Consider the following 18,330-nt stretch of genomic DNA (forward strand, 5'->3'; position numbering starts at 1 on the left):
GATTAGCTGGAGAGGCCGAGGAGGAAGGGGACTTAATGAGTGAGATAATTACTGTTATCTCCAATATCATCTTTGGCTCACAAACAATTCCTGTTTGTCTATCTAGTTGCTTTTAAGTGGCATTGATGTGGTGGTATAGGTCCATCATCTCTCCTGATGCTGTGTTAAGAGTACTATATATTTAAACATTTTTTTATACTTAGAGGTTTGTTCTTCTCTGATTTATCTTGTTCTTGGAATATTCAAATTTGAAAATTTGAGTTAGTTTGATCTGTTTTCTTGGTAGAAAACTCATACATGAAACTAGTTAGTACAAGAACCTGTCTACGCAAATTTGCCTCAAAGAGCGTATTTTCTGTATGCCATGACAGCACGTTGCACAGTCGGCTGCTGAGTGACCAGTCACAGCTGAAGGAGGATATGGATACCTTGAAGAGGAAAAACACACAGTTGGTGCGAGAACATAATCATCTCCAGCAGTCATGTGAGGAAATGAAAAGACTTCATGACGAGGATCAGAAAGAGATAACAGATCTACGCAGCCAGCAGCAGCAGGTAAGCTACAGCTTGTAATGTGAATGCTAGAAGCAGTTCTAAGCTTTTCCTTTGGTAAATACGTTAATAAAACCAATTAACTGGATTTTGCTGAATTTTGTCTCACGTAGTCTAGAACCTATTTTTTCCCTCAGTGCTGTAAAATGTGAAGCATGAGATCTTGAATGCGATTTTTTTTTCTTCTGTGACTAGATGGAGAAAGAAGAAGGGATGTAGAATATTAAATAGCATGAAGAAATTTTGATGCAGAGAAGAACTAAGTTTACGTGATGAATATTGTAGGTGACAGTAAGTAGGTGGAGGAGGAATCAAAAACCTAGTTTGAAATTGCTAAGAGATGAAAAATACTGTTTTCAAAGGGTATTTTATAGGACGGGGCTAGCTTTAAACTTGCATGCTGTTTCTGCTTTTTTTTTTTTTTTTTTTTTTAAATTCAAAGTGTCACAGAAATAAAGAGTGACCATTTTTCTTATTTTTGGTGACATCTTAAATGCAAGGCCAATGATTGAACTCAGGTTGCATATTTAGGATCACAGACACTTGAGTGTCTTAGAACAAAGCTACAGACTGATGAATGTTTTTGAACTTGTGACAAAAAAGGCAATCTCTTCAGGACTGGAAGAAGTGGGCATTTCAGTACTGTGTATAATAGGCTGTCTCATGAGCAAAGTTGCTTGCACATTCTGGAGAAACAAAGTCAAGAGGAATAGTCAGGAGTAACTGGCGCTATCAAGTCCATTGTTCACATCCAGAAGTCTGGTCATTAAGTTAACACAGCTACAGTAACATGAAATGGTTAAATAGAATATCTCATTTAACTGTGTGTAAGCTGATTCACAGGGCAAACTTGCAAATCAAACATGAGGCTTCAGAAGCAAAACCTATGCAAACAAAAATAATTATTTTCTAGAGTAGGAAGGGCAAAGGTCAAAGTAAGCTGTATTGCTGAGTGGCACTTTCAGAGGTGTTTTGGGGCTAGTGCAAAAAGGAATGAAATTAGTATTTGGTTGTGACCCCGTCCTCTAATAGTTGTGCTGTGAAGTGGTTTATTGACTTCGTTCAGAAGGTGGGTTGTGTTCTGTGTAGCAGAAATGGCTGTTTCATGTAAATGTTCTGCGTTAACCTGGATAAATGGCTTAATAGTTTTGTGCATCAGCTTCTCAGTCTGCAAAGCAGAGGTGTAAAACCTCCAAGAGAAGGTTGTTGTATTTTTAGACTGTCTTGAAATGTGAAATTGTCTTGCAGCAAAGGAGGTTCAAGCATTGTTATAAGTATTTATTGAAAGAAATTCTCACATCAGTATCATGATAAGACCTTTACAGAAAAGTACCTATGTTATCCTCGATGAGAAAGTTGTGTAACTCTGTTTCTCAGCATGTCCAAGTGAATCATGTTTGTTGTCTTGAAGGGGCGCCAAGTTCTTTATCTTGTCTGTGCCACTTCTCATCTGAGTTAGTCTAATTCTGTTTATGTTGACCTCTGAAGAGTTGTTCCATTGTAAGGCTGTAGCAAAACAGCATCTTAGTGGCTTTGGAGAGTATAAACTTCTGATTGAGTTACTCTTACCGTGGGCTTGTCATTGATTTGCTGTTTAGCAGCTGACCAGATTATGTTTCTGCAGCTCACAATGTTGCTTTTTGCCATAGCTGTCGTCTTTGGCCCATCTGGGACTACTTACTTTTCCTCATACTGGGATTTTGAATGGGAGACTTTCCTTATTCCCCTGCTTATTGTTTATGGTATTTCTTTGCTCCTTTGTGAAATCTGTTAGCAAATTGATGATAAAATTCATCAACTTTCTGGTATATTTTTCCTTCTTTAATTATTTAGCATTTTAAACAAAATAATATATATATATGCTTTAGGCAGTGAAAAGTTGCTTGTTTCTGTGTGGATTCTCAAATATTCCATTCTCAAACCTGTTTTAAATATGCTTTGGGAAGTAGTTTTCAGGAAGAACAGCACTCAAGTACATATAAATCAACACAGTATCTAACTTCACATACACCTACAGTTTCTTACACAGAATGGTAGTATATTCTTGAATAAGAAGCAACATCAGCTTCTTCAGCTTCTCTAAATTGGTTCAGTGAAGCACGCTAGCTAATCATGGGCCCAGCTCTGTGCAGGTTATGCTTCTGAAGCTGCTGAGGACGTGAAAGTGTGTGCAATCAGCCATGCTGGTGAGACTCCCCAAAGTCCGGCCTCATTCCAGGACCCCTTTATGAGCGATTCATTGTTTTTATTTATGTACCTTGGTTAGCTAAAGGAGACCAGCATCAGGATGAAGAACTTCTCTTCTTTTGCCTCTGTACAGAAGTGTTTTTCTGACAGTAGCAGTTTGTTACTTGCTGCTTGTGGGCAGTGAGCAGCGCACAAAGTGGGCAGTCTCTGCATGGTGTCAGCCATTTCTGGTACACAGGCATCCGTGCTCCGAGGAGCCAAAGAGTACCTGAAAGTGTCACTGAGGTGGTGTATGTGTGCACAGTAGGGAAAGTGTGTTCCAACTAAGTATTGAATCTGTGCTGTCACAACTCTGCAGCAGATGGCTAAAAGACAAGTCTGGTTGAGGTCTATTTGACTTCCATTTGTGGAGTGGTTGCTCTGTTTGTTAGCAACGTTTTATAAAGTGCAGCTTTTCTGTCTTTTTTTTCCATAGCTTTTTAAGACACACACACAGACGCACACCTCTTTCAGCTCGTTGGGGATGTAGGCTAATGTATTGTAGGCTAATGGTAAGCTTACATAAATTCCTGGCACCTCTGTCTTTAGCCTTCCTATTTCTTCCCACTACATGAAGTTCAAATTTTGATTTAAAATATAAAAAGAGAAGGGGAAAAAAAGCATGACATGACCAACAAAAAAAAATAAGTCCGTCTCACCAGTGCAAGTTATTTTTTGTCTTTTGAGACATAAGGAGTAGATTTGCTGACGTTCTTTATGGATTCTTGTTGTTGCTGGTTATTTAGAATGAACATTGCTACTTAACAGCGAGATTTTTATGCAAATTAATTTGAAACCAGGGTTCTGGTCAGATTTTATTGATGTTTAAAGGGATTTTCTGTCCGTTGATATTTTATGAAAAGTTTTTGAAACTCGAACGTTTGTAGTTATTTTCAGTTGAAATACTGTATGAATATTAAAACACATGCCTGAGTGCATGTCTCTAGGATATAGGCAGTCTGTCATCAGTGCCACCTCGTGGTCGTTTCCTAAATTACAGCTATCAGCACGACCCCCAAACGAGTTACTTCTTGCTCAAAGAACTTATTCGAAAACCATGTGAGTTTAATAAATATTGTTTGCAATTACCATTTGAGAGATGGATACATTTATGCACCCTAAGCTGTGATAAACCAGACTTGGTTCCAGTTAAAATTAAGTGGATGTAGTGATGTTTAGAGTAGCAGTAATGCTAAGGAGAAGCTCCATGATTTCTTAATCAATAAAAAGAGTGATCATTAAAATTGGTGTATTTTTGTTCTATTATTATGTTCTTATACATAGTCTTAATAAAAATATTGGACTGATTAAAAGCACCTTATCAATACAATTCCTGACTTAAGTTTTTATTAGTCTGAAGGGCAAGATTATTCCCTAGATATTTCATCACTGCATTGTCTGAATACTACTTAAATACAGATTTTTTTTCCCGAGGGGACAGGAGTTGTGAAAAACAAGTAAAAACAAATCATGTTCCCGTGATGAGAAGTGAAAAGATGTGTACTTAATTATCTCTTTATAGCTCAAATTTAATGACGTTTCTGTCTTTTGTTTTTGTTGTTGTTGTTGTTTTTTTAGGTTATGAAGCAAAATGGGTCATCAGAGATACTAAATAAGCTCTATGATACAGCAATGGACAAGCTAGAAGGTGTGAAGAAGGATTACGATGCCTTAAGGAAGCGGTACAATGAGAAGATAGCAAGTCACAATACAGATCTTAGCCGTCTGGAGCAGGCTGAGGAGGAGAACAGACGTCTTCAGAAGCAGATTGACATGTTAATGAAGCAAAGGGACACAGCAATTCATTTTCAACAGCAATATTCATCCTCTCTCAGAAGGTATAATCAGTTTTTGATATTAGAATACACTGTGAAGGCAGTAACTTTCCTAATACAGCATCAGACTTTTTCTGTGGTAAAATCTCTAATATTTTCCTGAAGTTTTTCTCTGGTATTAATTTTGTGTTGAGTAAGTGTGTGTTTCTGTATAAGATTTTTGTATAAGGATTCCCAGATCAGGGTTTTGGAATTGTATGAGGAATTTTAACCATTGTTTACCTCATGTGAAGAAGGGCTTTCTGCCCTTAAAGTTAAAAAAACAAACTAACAAAAGGCGAAATAAAACACAACCAAAGCTTTATCAGGTTTAGTGTTCCAAGTTAACTCAAAGAGTGATGAGTCCATTGGCATACGCATCTTTATAGAGATATTTAAAAAAATACTCAAGAAGTGCATATAATTTCCAATGATGATCAGCAAGTGACGATTTTATCAAGCTAACATTTATGACATAAGAATTGCTGACCATAGGGGACTCTTGAGACAGAGCCTCAGACTGGCAGCAGAGTTGACTGCAGCTACCTGGAGGTCTTGGTTCACCAGGAAGATGCTGTTGTGGTTATGAGCACCACAAATACCAAATCAGAAGGGCACAGTGTCACACCATACCTCTCTTTGGTCCTGGTTGATACTGAGTCTGCAGATAACTATATTGGGTAGGATGAATGCTAACATATAAAAGGAATCCAAAGAACATCTGTAGGCATTGAGAATATTTTTACTGCCATAGACCGAAGCCAAGAAAGTATTGTTTTCCACATTCATAGACTTGTAGTAATTTTAAAAGATGAAATTTAGCGTAGATAATATACTTGTGAATAGAACGTGCATATTTCTGATCTAACTAGTAAGTTAAAAGAGTATGTGTAAAAAGTTACAGAATCACAGAATCATCTAGGTTGGAAGAGACCTCCAAGATCACCTAGTCCAACCTCTGACCTATAACTTTAGAGTGCCATGGATTCCTGAAAGTGAGGAAAAGCCCAACGTATGTACTATTAACAGACACTGGAACCATACTAGTAATAATACATGGAGAAGCTCAATGTATTTGTATTATGGTCTTGTGATTTAGCTCCCTTTCTTGAGAAAAATGTGTAGCTTGATACTGAGCAAAGATCAGTTTTAAGAATGGTTGGAAAGCTGCCAGGCAGAGAAGGACCTGGGAGTGATGGTGGACAGTCGGCTGAATATGAGCTGGCAGTGTGCTCAGGTGGCCAAGAAGGCCAACGGCATCCTGGCTTGTATTAGGAACAGCGTGACCAGCAGGGCTAGGGAGGTGATCGTCCCCCTGTACTCAGCTCTGGTGAGGCCGCACCTCGAGTACTGTGTTCAGTTTTGGGCCCCTCGCTACAAGAAGGACATGGAGGTGCTTGAGCGGGTGCAGAGAAGGGCGACGAAGCTGGTGAGGGGCCTGGAGAACAAGTCCTACGAGGAGCGTCTGAGGGAGCTGGGCTTGTTCAGCCTGGAGAAGAGGAGGCTCAGGGGCGACCTTATCGCTCTTTTTAGGTACCTCAAGGGAGGCTGTAGCGAGGTGGGGGTTGGCCTGTTCTCCCACGTGCCTGGTGACAGGACGAGGGGGAATGGGTTTAAGTTGAGCCAGGGGAGTTTTAGGCTAGATGTTAGGAAGAACTTCTTCACTGAAAGGGTTGTGAGGCACTGGAACAGGCTGCCCAGGGAAGTGGTGGAGTCACCATCCTTGGAAGTCTTCAAAAGACGTTTAGATGTAGAGCTTAGGGATATGGTTTAGTGGAGGGCTGTTAGCGTTAGGTTGGAGGTTGGACTCGATGACCTTGAGGTCTCTTCCAACCTAGAAAATTCTGTGTAATGTCAGGATTGATCTCGTTATTCCTATGAACCAGTGAGCCAACTAAGTTACTGTGATTGGACTTCAGGAATTCATGCTATTTGGTTGACTTTGGGTCTGGACTTCTCTGTACTGGTTACTAGTTACAGAAACTCAGTCTTTATCTTATGTTTTATACCCTTTCTGCATAACCAAGACTGTACTTGTTTAGGTGAACAGAAAGTTTTAATACATGTATCAAGTGGGTGTACTTTTCAGAATACAAGACTCAATGGGTTTGCAGTTTAATGATGAATAAGTCATAAAATGCAGCACTGCATTTTCCTAGTAATACCAACTGGAAACCAGTTGCTTTTAAAGAGAGCAGGAAGAACAAGACTTAGTGTCCCAGCTCTCTTTTTTGAGTGAAAAAAGAAAGAAATATCTTAATTGTTCAGCCATTTTTCTTTTATCTACGAAGTTGTTGCAATAATACACAGTGTAGGAACTCTACCAAGATGACTGACCTAGTGAATATATTGCATATGAAACAGGCTAATTCCTATGTGCCAAACGTTATTTTTGATGTGTCTCTCTTCATTTTGAATGTGGCTGTGGCACTCAGAAAGATCTGCCCATAGTCTGATTATATTGAAGACAAAGCAGGTTGCCCTAGTTGCTACTTAAAAACTCTATTCTTATTGCTACTTAAAACCCGTTATTTAAAACATGCTACTTAAAACCTGTTGATGACAATTGTTGCAATTGGTCTTTCTCTGCAGAAGGCATCTGTAAAAATGTGATCCAGCCACCTGTATTTCCTCCTTAGGAGACAATGAAGTGTAAAATAGGACTGTGCTTTTTCAGATAGAACTTGAAGATTTCCTCGGTTATCACTATTTAATATATATATTAATATATTATAAAATTTCACATTAATATAGCATTGCCTTCTATGGCGGAGACTGTCCTTCCTCCCTATGGTTGCTTTCCTAAAGGCTGTTGTTTTTCCATATGTTGGGCTGCTTATCTTTTTTTTTTTTTTTTTTTTTTTTTTTTTTTCCTTTGCTGGTGACATCTCCTTGGTTTGGCAAACATTGCCTGAAATTGCCATTTTCCTTTTCTTTCTTCCCTATGTCCTCCCAGTGTTGTCCTTGTTTTGACTCCCAAATAGTTTGCAAATCTGTGGCTTTTTACATGGCAATGAGGTTGTTCAACATAGTTTGTCTTAAATTCGTTATATTTCTCTTACAGTGTATTCTTTTTATCTTCATGTTGACAGTTTAGAAAGCAGAAATAATATATAATTTGTAATGTTAGGAGTCCTGTACTGCCAGCCTTGATGGTCTGTTAGACTGAAGAATTTCCTGAAAGGAGGCAGGGAGGTGGTTTTGAAACTACTGGCAGATGCCTCAGTAATACTATGGCAATCCTTTGAATTCACTGAGGCTTTCAAGGGAATATTTGAAATTGGGTTTATTAGCTCTCCCTGGGGAAAGGTCAGGCAACGTGCTGGATTAGACATGCAGTTGCACTTTAACAGTATGAGGTGAGGGGAGAGCAAGTTCTTTTTCAAGCCTAATTTGTGAACTTACATGTGGAATTTCATGTCCACTTGTAAAAAATGTTTTGTCAATATAAATTCAAAAATTACTACCTACAAAGAAATTAAACATTTTCTCTAATGTTCAAGTACATATGCTTTCTGTCTGTGTCAATCTTTTTTTATTAAAAAAAAAAACACATCTTAAAAGATGTGTAGCATTTGAGTTTTATTGGATGACCTACTGATTAAAACGAATGGGTGTGTTTGAATTTTTTAGTTCCATTGTTTGGATTTTTATAATCAGCCCACTTTTTCTCCTCTAAGCTGTCTGATACCAATCTTGTGGCATATATCTGGGCATATGAACGTTGGGTCTTTTTCTGGTTTCTGCATTTGTTTCTCTTCTTGCCACATGCCTGGGAGTGTGTTTTGGGAAAGGAAATACCTTCTAAGATAATCAGAACTCAGCACATCAAATAAGGTTAAACTTGTGCTATTAAATAATGATATTTTTTTGCATTCCTTTTTTGAATAATGGAGTTTAATTTTATTTTTAATAATTAAAAGTAATTCTAACTTCTAGGATTTTTTCAGTTCCTCAAACAGGTTCTGCCTTCCATGATAATATTACTAAAGCAATAATTAGCGTAACTTTTATTTTGTAGTACTCTACGTTGTTTAAGAAGTTACAACTTCTTAAACACAACTGCAGTTGTGTTTTACCAATGGATACATTTGGTTATCCAGCTCAATCCTTAATTTATATAAAAGAGAAAGTGAGGAATTAGTATCTTACTGCCATTTCTGCTTGTTTCTAGATTTGAGTCAGTACAGCAGGAACTAAGCAACGCCACCACACAAAATAAAGAGTTGCAGAGAGAGATGGAGCGATTACAGTCAGAGGTGACAAGGTTCAAAACAATGCAGCTGAAAGCAGCAAAGGATGCAGAAAAATACAAGGAAGAAAGGGATTCAGTTTTCAATGAATACCGTCTCATAATGAGTGAGAGAGATCAGGTAATCAAAGAGGTAGATAAACTTCAAACAGAGCTGGAGCTTGCAGAGTCCAAACTGAAGAACACCTCTTCGGAGAAACGAGTGGCTAGTGAAGAGATGGAAGCTTTGAGACAGGTACTAAGCTATTGTTTTGGTGGGGAAGGGAAATGAGTATACATTATTGGTGCTAGAATTGGGAATGTATGACCAGTTGGTGGAAAATATGAATGCACTGCAAAGAGGAAATTCCATGCTCATGTTTTATTAAGTTTCCATGTTTAAATAGACTGCATGTTAGTTGAGATTTGCTGTTTGCTTGACTTAACTCTCTTTTGTGTATTACCAATTCATCCTTTTCCAAGTTAGTTTTGTAGGCTGTTTTCAAGGAATGCTGTCTCTACAGATTTAGGTCTAAACATCCATTATTTCTAACTTTTAACAACTACTAGAGGAACCATGGGATGCCATCTACCCTGACTTAAGATGTTACATGATAGATAAAATAGCACAGGGTTTGCATTAATACATTAATATTTTTGAGACTGATATGCATATTCTTACTCATTTGCCCTCCTTCTGCTTTGCTTTGAGTTAGAGGATATTTTGAAGATATATTTCTCTTGAACTGAGGCATGCCTTAAAGCGTGTGAAACCTGAACATCGTATCTTTCAGCAGTATGTTCTTGAAATGTTTATAACACAACACTGTTACAAAGATGCTGTTACAACAATGCTGTTAAGATACCTAAAACATAGCTTGCTGCTTGGTTTCATTTCAGGAGAAATGCATTCACTTCACTGTTTGCTTTACAAATATTTCATTCAGCATGAAAACAATAAAAGCAAATGTATTCATTGCCTATAAATCTCATTTTACTTTTTTTTTTTTTTTCCACAGCTTTACAACTCAACAAAATGCCCTTTATGAAAATTCAAGGCATAGAGCTTTTTTAAAATTATACCCTTGTTGAGGGGCATAGTATAGATTATGACACATGGCATCAGAGTTTTTTAAAAATAACTATTTTCTGGTTTTAAAAATACAAAACTTTCAAAGCTGTATGTGTGCCAGCCAAGGAATTGAGCTTTTGCATTGAGTGAGGTTTTAATAAGTTTTGTACATGTTCTACTTGAATCTACACCAGTAAACCAATAGGAAATTATTGATTTCAGTGGAACTAGTGTAGCTATATAAGGAGTACTGGTGACAGTGAACATGAGTTCTTTCTTTGCATACCTGCTCCAATTTGTTATATATTTTGTCATGCCACTATGAGTAATTTTCCAAAGTGCTTTAATAGACAGGAGATGTCGAATTTTAAATGTGTGTTCTCTCCAGATGACTGTCTTGAACAGGTGGTTGATAGAGAACGAAAAAGGGCCTAGAACTGGTGAGTGAGATGCTGAGAGGGGGCAGACATGCATTTTTCTTTACCCCCTAGACAGGCTCATCAGAAAGCAGAAATAACTGTTTCTGTAATGTGCTAAATGGTGTAAAATATTGGTATTGAGTTTTTTTTTTTTTTTTTTTCTTTCTGATTTTCTTTTCCTGTATCTATGAGACTTGTGGTTGTGAACAGCTATGTCCTGTGTCACGTTGTATTGGCTAGCAGCAGTTGCATTCAATGCAGAAGGGATTCTGTAGCTCTGGCAAGGCATATGTAAGAGAGGTTGAAAAAAATGATTTATCAAGTGATATGTTCACTTGAAATAGTATACTGCAAGATGCCTCTCCATAAGTGGGATTAACACCAGTGACAGGACCCGCGGGAACGGGGTTAAGCTGAGGCAGGGGAAATTTAGGCTTGACATCAGGAGGGGGTTCTTCACAGAGAGGGTGGTTGCACACTGGAACAGGCTCCCAAGGGAAGTGGTCACTGCACTGAGCCTGTCTGAATTTAAGAAGAGATTGGACTGTGCACTTAGTCACATGGTCTGAACTTTTGGGTAGACCTGTGCGGTGTCAAGAGTTGGACCTGATGATCCTTAAGGGTCCCTTCCAACTCAGGATATTCTATGATTCTATGATTTTCCTATTAGTGACTAGTCCGATGCTTGCTGAATTTTAATTCACTGTGCTGTGTTCTTGTTCTGATGTAGGGCAGCTTTACGTGCACTGTTACCTTGCATCCACTTACTTTTTGGGATTGCAAATTGAGGTTATTTTAAATGTAGTTTCTTCTGTGAAGCTTGTTTATATTAGTGTACCTTTTGTATACAGAAGAAATGTAAAAGCTGCTGAAATTGAGAAGGGGGTGATTTTTAAGCATTACATCTTGAGCAGTTACTATGAAGGACAGCAGTGAGTCCATTTCCTAGGTAGATATTTAAATTCCAAACTGGGCATCAGATGATATAGATTTCAATAGATGTTACAGATGTCAACACCACCACCCCCTTCCCACCAGTCATGTTCTTGGTTTGGCATAACTTTAAGCTCAGCAAATCCTTAAGAATATGGTGTTTTATCTCGTCGTTACTCAGCCTTCCCTTCTGTTTAATAGGCCTGTTGAGTTTTATCCTGTATGAGGTGATTGCACTGTCTTCAGATGTGAGAAGTTTATTCACACATGACTTTTTTTTTTTTTTTTTAAAAAATTCAGACTTTTATTGAAACCAAAGCACTGTAATGTGTCAAAACAGTGTTTGTACTAACCGGTGCCAAATAGCAGGTGGTCCTGTGCTGTAGCATTGTAATTTTGTGCAAACGTCATAGAAAAAGACAGAGGTGAAATTTTACTACTGACCACTGGAGGCAATGACTGCTCTTCTACACACAGATCATACCAAGCAATCTGGAATAAATTGTGGCAATACTTTTTAAAATTGTTTTAAAGTACTTCAAATTTTTGTTTAATGAAGGGATTTCTGACAACTTTCCCTCTGCTTTGATACTGTGGTGATTTTCATTTCTGCTGCATGTTAGAAAAGACTTAATATTTTTCTTTAAGTTTAGCAGTTTAGCACATATACTTGAACACACATTTTGATACAGACTACAATTAAGCTGTGCAAAACATTGCTTACAGTACTGAAATTTGATTGCACTATCCTATGGTTTAGGAATTTTTTTCTTCAGTTAAAAAAAAATAAAAATCACAACCAAACTTGAGTGCTCTGTTAATTGGGATTTGCTGATACGTTTGAAGTTCACAAATTGAGTCATGATTTCTAGTAGTTGTCTTACTCTAGCACAAAGTTCTCCATTTTAATACATCACGGGTGTTTTAACAGCTTGAGTAGCCTTAATTAGTTGTCGTAGCTCAAGAGCAACTATGTTTGTACTGCAAAATACAATGGTCTTCCATGCTTTAAATTCTCAGTTTTATTCACTGCAAATCATCCATGAAGGTAGAACAGAACTGTCACTTCATTGCATGGTGCCTTTCTCTCTTGAAGTATTTAGACTGTTTCTTTTCTCTGTCTTTCAGATACCAGCTGTTTTGAATCTTTTTGAGATCAAAATATCAATGATTTCCAGCTAGAAAGAGTGCCTGTATGTAGAAGGACTTTGGCCATTACTGAATGCTCCTAGAGAGCTGTACCATCTAAAAATGCAGCAGTCTGAAATTTAACTTTTTCAGTGCCTCATTCTTACGGAAACACCTTAAAATAAATATAATATTTCTAGTCCTGCATAGTTGCACCAAGTAACCATACTCTGAGTCAGTTGTGAGACACACATGCCACTTCATGCATATCTTCTTTGTTCTGTGGTATCATTTTGCTAGACATGTCGGTGATGTTGTGATAACTGTAACACCACACTTAATATTCTTTGCTAGTCATTACTTGTATGTAATATGAGCACAGTACTGTTCTGCTTCCATTTTTCAGAAAATTGGTGACAATCTCTGTAGGATTTTTAGGTTGTCAGCATATATCCATTTGCAAAGATGAACCATTTCCTTCTGTACTTAACCTACTGCAAACAATGGATCTTGTTTTAGGAGCTAAACTCAGCTCTAGTAGAAAGAGATCGAGCAATCTGTGAGAGGAATGAGTTGCTGGAAAAATATTGTCATGAAGTGAAGGACAAAGCAGAGGCCCAGAAGGAACTTGATCAAGCTTGCAAGGATATAGAGACGGTGAAGGAAGAAAGAGATGTTGCCAGAAAAGAGAGGACAGAAGCTATCATCCAGAGAGACCATCTACTAAGGGAATACTATCAAGCCCGTCAGGTATTGCAAGTTTTCAGTTTATTTTTTCTTATTAGAATCAAAGGGTCATTTTCATGAGACTTGATCAAGATCTGGCAACATAAGTTATTTTCCCCCTTTGCTTAGAGTCACACTGTAGTGCCTACATATGCATCTATCTTCTTTAAGAAGTAGTGACAGAGCTTTGTATTGGCAAGAAATACAGTCAGGCTTCATATTAAGTTTGTTTTTAAAAAGAGCAATAACAGGAAGCCAGTATAATGTTGTAACCCTGCAGGTTCCTAGGCAATTTATTACCTGCTGGTAGGCTTGTTGCCATCTATTACTGCGTGTTGTTCATGCCTGTGACCTGCTCAGGATGTTAGTTATTTCTAATAATTTACAAATGAAGTTAAATAAAATATGACTGTAAATGTTCAAATTTGTATGCATTCTTACTATAAAGACAATCTGTTTCTGTGTATGGATAGTAACATTCTTAAAATTGATGAGTTCTTACTGGTGCTCATCCTGTATGAGCTAGTAAAAGTCAATCCACATACAACTGTAAATGCTTTTATATAACTTAGTTTGAAAATGCATAGTACCATAACTTTTATGTTCATGAAATAACAAAGGGATATGAATTTGTTTAATATCAAAGCAGATTTTTTCATGAAATATGTATTCTCTTTTTACTGAATATTAACCAACCCTTTATCAGTACAAAAAGATTTAGTCTTAACTGTCAGGATTTGCCAACCCTGAATGAACATCTGTGGAAGTATTAAACCACATTTTCCATTGCAGTTTACTTCTGCTTATTGTGCTGCAAAATTCAGGTACTTTTTATGCATCTCTGTTACCATTGTCATCATCTCTCTTGTTCAAAATAGCGAATGGTAGAGGAACCAGTTAATATAAGAAGTAAGTAATTTTTATCTAAAACAAGAAACATTACAACTTTTTTGACCTTCTTCATCTACTTGTCCCTGAGTAGACACTCATGCAGGAAATCTGTATTATAACTGCTCATAATAGTATATCTAATTTCTGAATCTCCTTGAAGATTTTTGTCTGATAAGCAGAACAGGATAAAAGCACACAATGTTTTTTACATTATACAATATGAAATGTTCACTGGTATTAATTTCAAATAAGATTTCTTATTCATGTAGATTTTCTTCCTTTAATGTGTGTCAGTGAATGAAATTCATTACAACTGTTTTTGATTTTTAACCCAAAGTTGTTATTAAGGTAAGTAGATTTTTGTCATGAAAATGTGAGAATTAGCTACTTCAGGTAACATGTAGTAAAGGTTCTTTGAGTGCATATTTAAAACTGTCCTTATCTATGTTTCTTAATTTCTAGATACAAGATTCTGCTACACTAGACATAGAAAGAGCAAACAAAGAAATTGAAATGCTTCGGAAACAATATGAGGCAATGTCACAAGAGCTAAAGGAAGCTGTCCAGGAAGCAGAAGTAGCCAAGTGTAGGAGAGATTGGGCTTTTCAAGAGCGGGATAAGATCGTTGCAGAAAGGGAAAGTATACGGTAAATAAATGTTAAATGGTGCATGAGCGATGTTTGTAACATCATGTGTGCTGTCAGTGCAATTCTAGGATATAATGGATTTTACTAGCACTTGTTTCAACTTGTTGGAACTCCTGCACTATCAGTTCTTTTGTTTGTTCTGTAAAGTTGAGGGCATATTACAAGACACTTTGCTTGGTCTGTACTTTAATCTTTATAATGTGTCTCCAGTAAATACCTAAGAGCCTAGCAGCACTGCTACAAAAGAATAACAAAGCATGTCTTCTTCTAGGCCTGGTTATACTACACTCTGTTATAGCTATAGTCTTGCAAATAATTCTTCACCTATGGGGACACTTCAGAAAAAGTACCTAACATATTTGTTACTGCACACGTAAAGAATAAGGAAAAATAATTTAATCGGATTTTTTTCTCCTAGTATACAGATCAGAAGAAAAAAAAGTTTTGTAATGGGTGAAGAAAGATACAGTAATTCTGATGAGTTCTTCCGTAAAAAGTAGCTTTTTTTTTTTTTTTTTTTTGCCTTAAAACCTTTTCTTATTTATTATTTAGCAGCTTATTAGATATTTTGAAACTGCTTCCTTTACTTTTGAAGGACTTTGTGTGACAACTTAAGGAGAGAGAGAGACCGGGCTGTGAGTGACTTGGCTGAAGCTCTTCGCAATCTGGATGACATGAGAAAGCAGAAAAATGATGCTGTGCGTGAACTGAAGGAACTGAAGTATGTTACAGAAATAATTGAACTGCATGGAATCTTTGTGATTAAAACTTCACTTCATTAGCTCTGTCTCTGAATGAGCTGTTTGTTTTTATACCTGTTGGCAGCACGATCTTTTTATGTTGAAACACTGCTCATGTTTTTAGTTACTGTGGAAATTGTTGTGACTGACATGATTAAAACTCTTACAATTTCAACTTTTTTTATCTTACTGAGACAAAGATTTTAAAGATTGTACTGTGTAAATACACTTAAGCAATATGGGAATTTTTCACTGAAGTTGGATTAAGTGCAGTTTACTTCTTCCCTACTGTATTCTCACTGTCTTTCCAAAATAATGCAAAGAAAAACTTCATTATATGTCATTTCAATGGGTTATGTTAGAGGTTTTTCTTCTGGTGTTTATTATGCCCGATTTGTGATAAGCATACTGATGCAGCTCAGCTCAGGGTAAACTATATATGCATTGTCGGGAAGGCATGTTAGAAATAAAGCTGTGCACTGTAATCATTTAAAAGCAATGCAAAAAATGTAAGGAAGAGATAGCATGATATATAGAAAGTAAAAGTCTGTTTGATAGTAGCCAAAGGATATTGCAAAGATGGAAGCAGGAGACAAATATTTGGCACACCTTGGACTTCTGAGTTAGAAAATAAAATGCAAGTTATCTCATCATTATAATGTTGTGCATCAGTTTGTTTAAAAGATTTGTCTATGTGTATAAATATTTTTCTTTCCCTAGGGAGAAGATGGAGAATCAATTGGAAAAGGAGGCCAGATTCCGTCAACTGATGGCTCATAGTTCTCATGACTCAGCCATAGACACAGATTCTCTGGAATGGGAAACAGAAGTGGTAGAATTTGAAAAAGACAGAGTAAGTCAAAGATACTAACTGGATTGTCTTGAGTAGTTTTGAAGTCGACTGCAACATCTTGATAATATGTATGATGAAATATAGTATTTTAAAGTTTTCTATTGCGATAGGAACCATGCATTTGTGGTAGCCCATAGATGAAAACTTGACAAAAACAAGCTGTTAACATACAAACTATATCTTTGTCTTCATACCGTATATAAGTAAAAACAGTCCGTTATCTGAACTTGCAGGATACTCAGGTCCATATACTATCAAAAATGTGTTTTTAAGTTAAATGTTTTGTTCTTTAAATTGGTGATTTATAACAGAAATGGCAATGCTAAAGCAGGAGAAATTTAAGATGTGATAGAAACACTGATGTCTACTGTAATAGACAAAATCAATTACAACCTGTGTACAGGATAGATGAGCTCTTTCATGAAGCTGTTTCACCTACTTTTGCTTAGATTTGGTGGTTAGTAAAGTTAAAATATGTTCATCATGACTACTTCTAATATTATAGTGCAACGTTGCTCTTCCACTTAAATAACTGCGATGAAGGGATGATAATCTCCCTCTCTGTAGAAAGAGTTATATGCCTTTTCAACTTTGGTATATTAATATATTTATTTTTTTATTTAGTGTTCTATATAAGAACATAAATATTTTTATATTTGGTGTTCTATACATCCTTTTCTTATCCTAGTAGTACTTTAGGCCATTTAATTTTATTTTTCCTCATTGCAGTCTAGAATTTAAATTTCACTGCTCTGCATGCTATTTGTACATGTATATGCTTTTCTATTTGAAATTTTTGTTTGATGTGTCACACTGTTTGCTAATAGTCATTTTTGACTTACAACACTTAGACGTAGTTTTCCATGTTCTGTTTCAACTAAAACAGCTTTTAATCATACTAGAATTTCTTGCTGAATCCTGAATGACCACATTAGCAATGGAAAGCTTTCAAATCACATCTCTTTTATTTTGCTGCAGTACCTGGGGTCATGCTTTTAACACCATTGCAATGGTTTTGTTCTGATGGTGCGTCCCAACGGAATCATTAATACATTCCTATTTTCACACTCAAAGTACTTAGTATTATTATATATTGAAAAAGAAGATATGAAGCAAGTACCAATGCTGGTTCATCAGGACTAGCACTTCTAGAATCTTTCCAGGACATCTCCTCTTCTTTCACCATGTTTTCTATCTCTTCGGGCCAGCTTCTTCATTGACTTATTTCATGCAATGCCATCTTATCTATTTTAACTGAAAACTAAAACTTTCATGTTTTAATTATCTGGAAAAATTAACTATCAAGTCCAATGTATGCTGTACCTTTGGTTAAAAAAAAAAAAAAAAAAGAAAAAAAGAAAAAAAGAAAAAGTGGCCTGATGAATTTTCTATTCATGTACAACTATTTAGTTATTCTTTACTTTAAAGGTTTTTCTAAATGTTTGCAATACTGAGTTCAAGAGTGTAGCCTTTATCATTTGAATTTAACTTCCCCTTTTTTTTTTCTATTAACAAATTATAATAATGCTGTTGTGCAAACCTTGATTAGATACATGGGGAAATCTTGCTGATTTATCAGCATTTTATCAGCATTTGAATTTCTGGATTGAGATTATAGAGTCAAATAAATCTACATCGTTTTATTTTCGCTTCAACCTCACCTTATGCCTGAGTTCTGCGTAATTACTCAGCTCAAAACAGGGAAATAATAGTCTCTTCTCAACTCAAAATAGAGAGGAATAATGTTCACTTCGCTCTGAGGCTGAGCAATTATACTATGATATCTCAGTTTTTATTTTCTAGAAGCCTCACTCTCTTCCCTGTGAATTTTCTTGTTACGTAGAACAGCTGGAAGAGTCACAAGGCTTTTAGTATAATTCTGGTCCAGTTGATTTCAAGTAGAGTTCTGTAATTTTTTTTTTTTTTAAGCGTATCATTTAACATTGAAAATAACAATAACAAATCAGTTTATCGCTTTGGCCAACTTTCTTTTTTTTTTGTTGGCAGTGACCTTCCCATTTACCAAAATGAACACTGAATTAACACTTCCCACTTCAGTTCAATGACTAATTTGTTAAAGATGCTTATAATTTTTAAC

The 18,330-nt window shown here is 36.4% G+C and overlaps 1 protein-coding gene across 3 annotated transcripts in view; it reads left to right on the forward strand.

Moving 5' to 3' along the window:
• The window catches only part of DLG5 (discs large MAGUK scaffold protein 5), a 109,327-nt gene that overhangs the window by 61,031 nt on the left and 29,966 nt on the right, over window positions 1–18,330 (forward strand). For all 3 annotated transcript variants that reach the window (XM_084526399.1, XM_084526400.1, XM_084526401.1), the window contains exons 5-11: window positions 372–555; window positions 4,357–4,616; window positions 8,767–9,079; window positions 12,895–13,125; window positions 14,455–14,639; window positions 15,235–15,360; window positions 16,100–16,232. In XM_084526399.1, the coding sequence (XP_084382525.1) occupies window positions 372–555; window positions 4,357–4,616; window positions 8,767–9,079; window positions 12,895–13,125; window positions 14,455–14,639; window positions 15,235–15,360; window positions 16,100–16,232 (1,432 nt within the window). The remainder of the gene's footprint in view (window positions 1–371; window positions 556–4,356; window positions 4,617–8,766; window positions 9,080–12,894; window positions 13,126–14,454; window positions 14,640–15,234; window positions 15,361–16,099; window positions 16,233–18,330) is intronic.

The sequence above is a fragment of the Aythya ferina genome (genome assembly GCF_964211825.1).
Source record: "Aythya ferina genome assembly, chromosome: 7".
NCBI classification, from domain to species: Eukaryota; Metazoa; Chordata; class Aves; order Anseriformes; family Anatidae; genus Aythya; species Aythya ferina.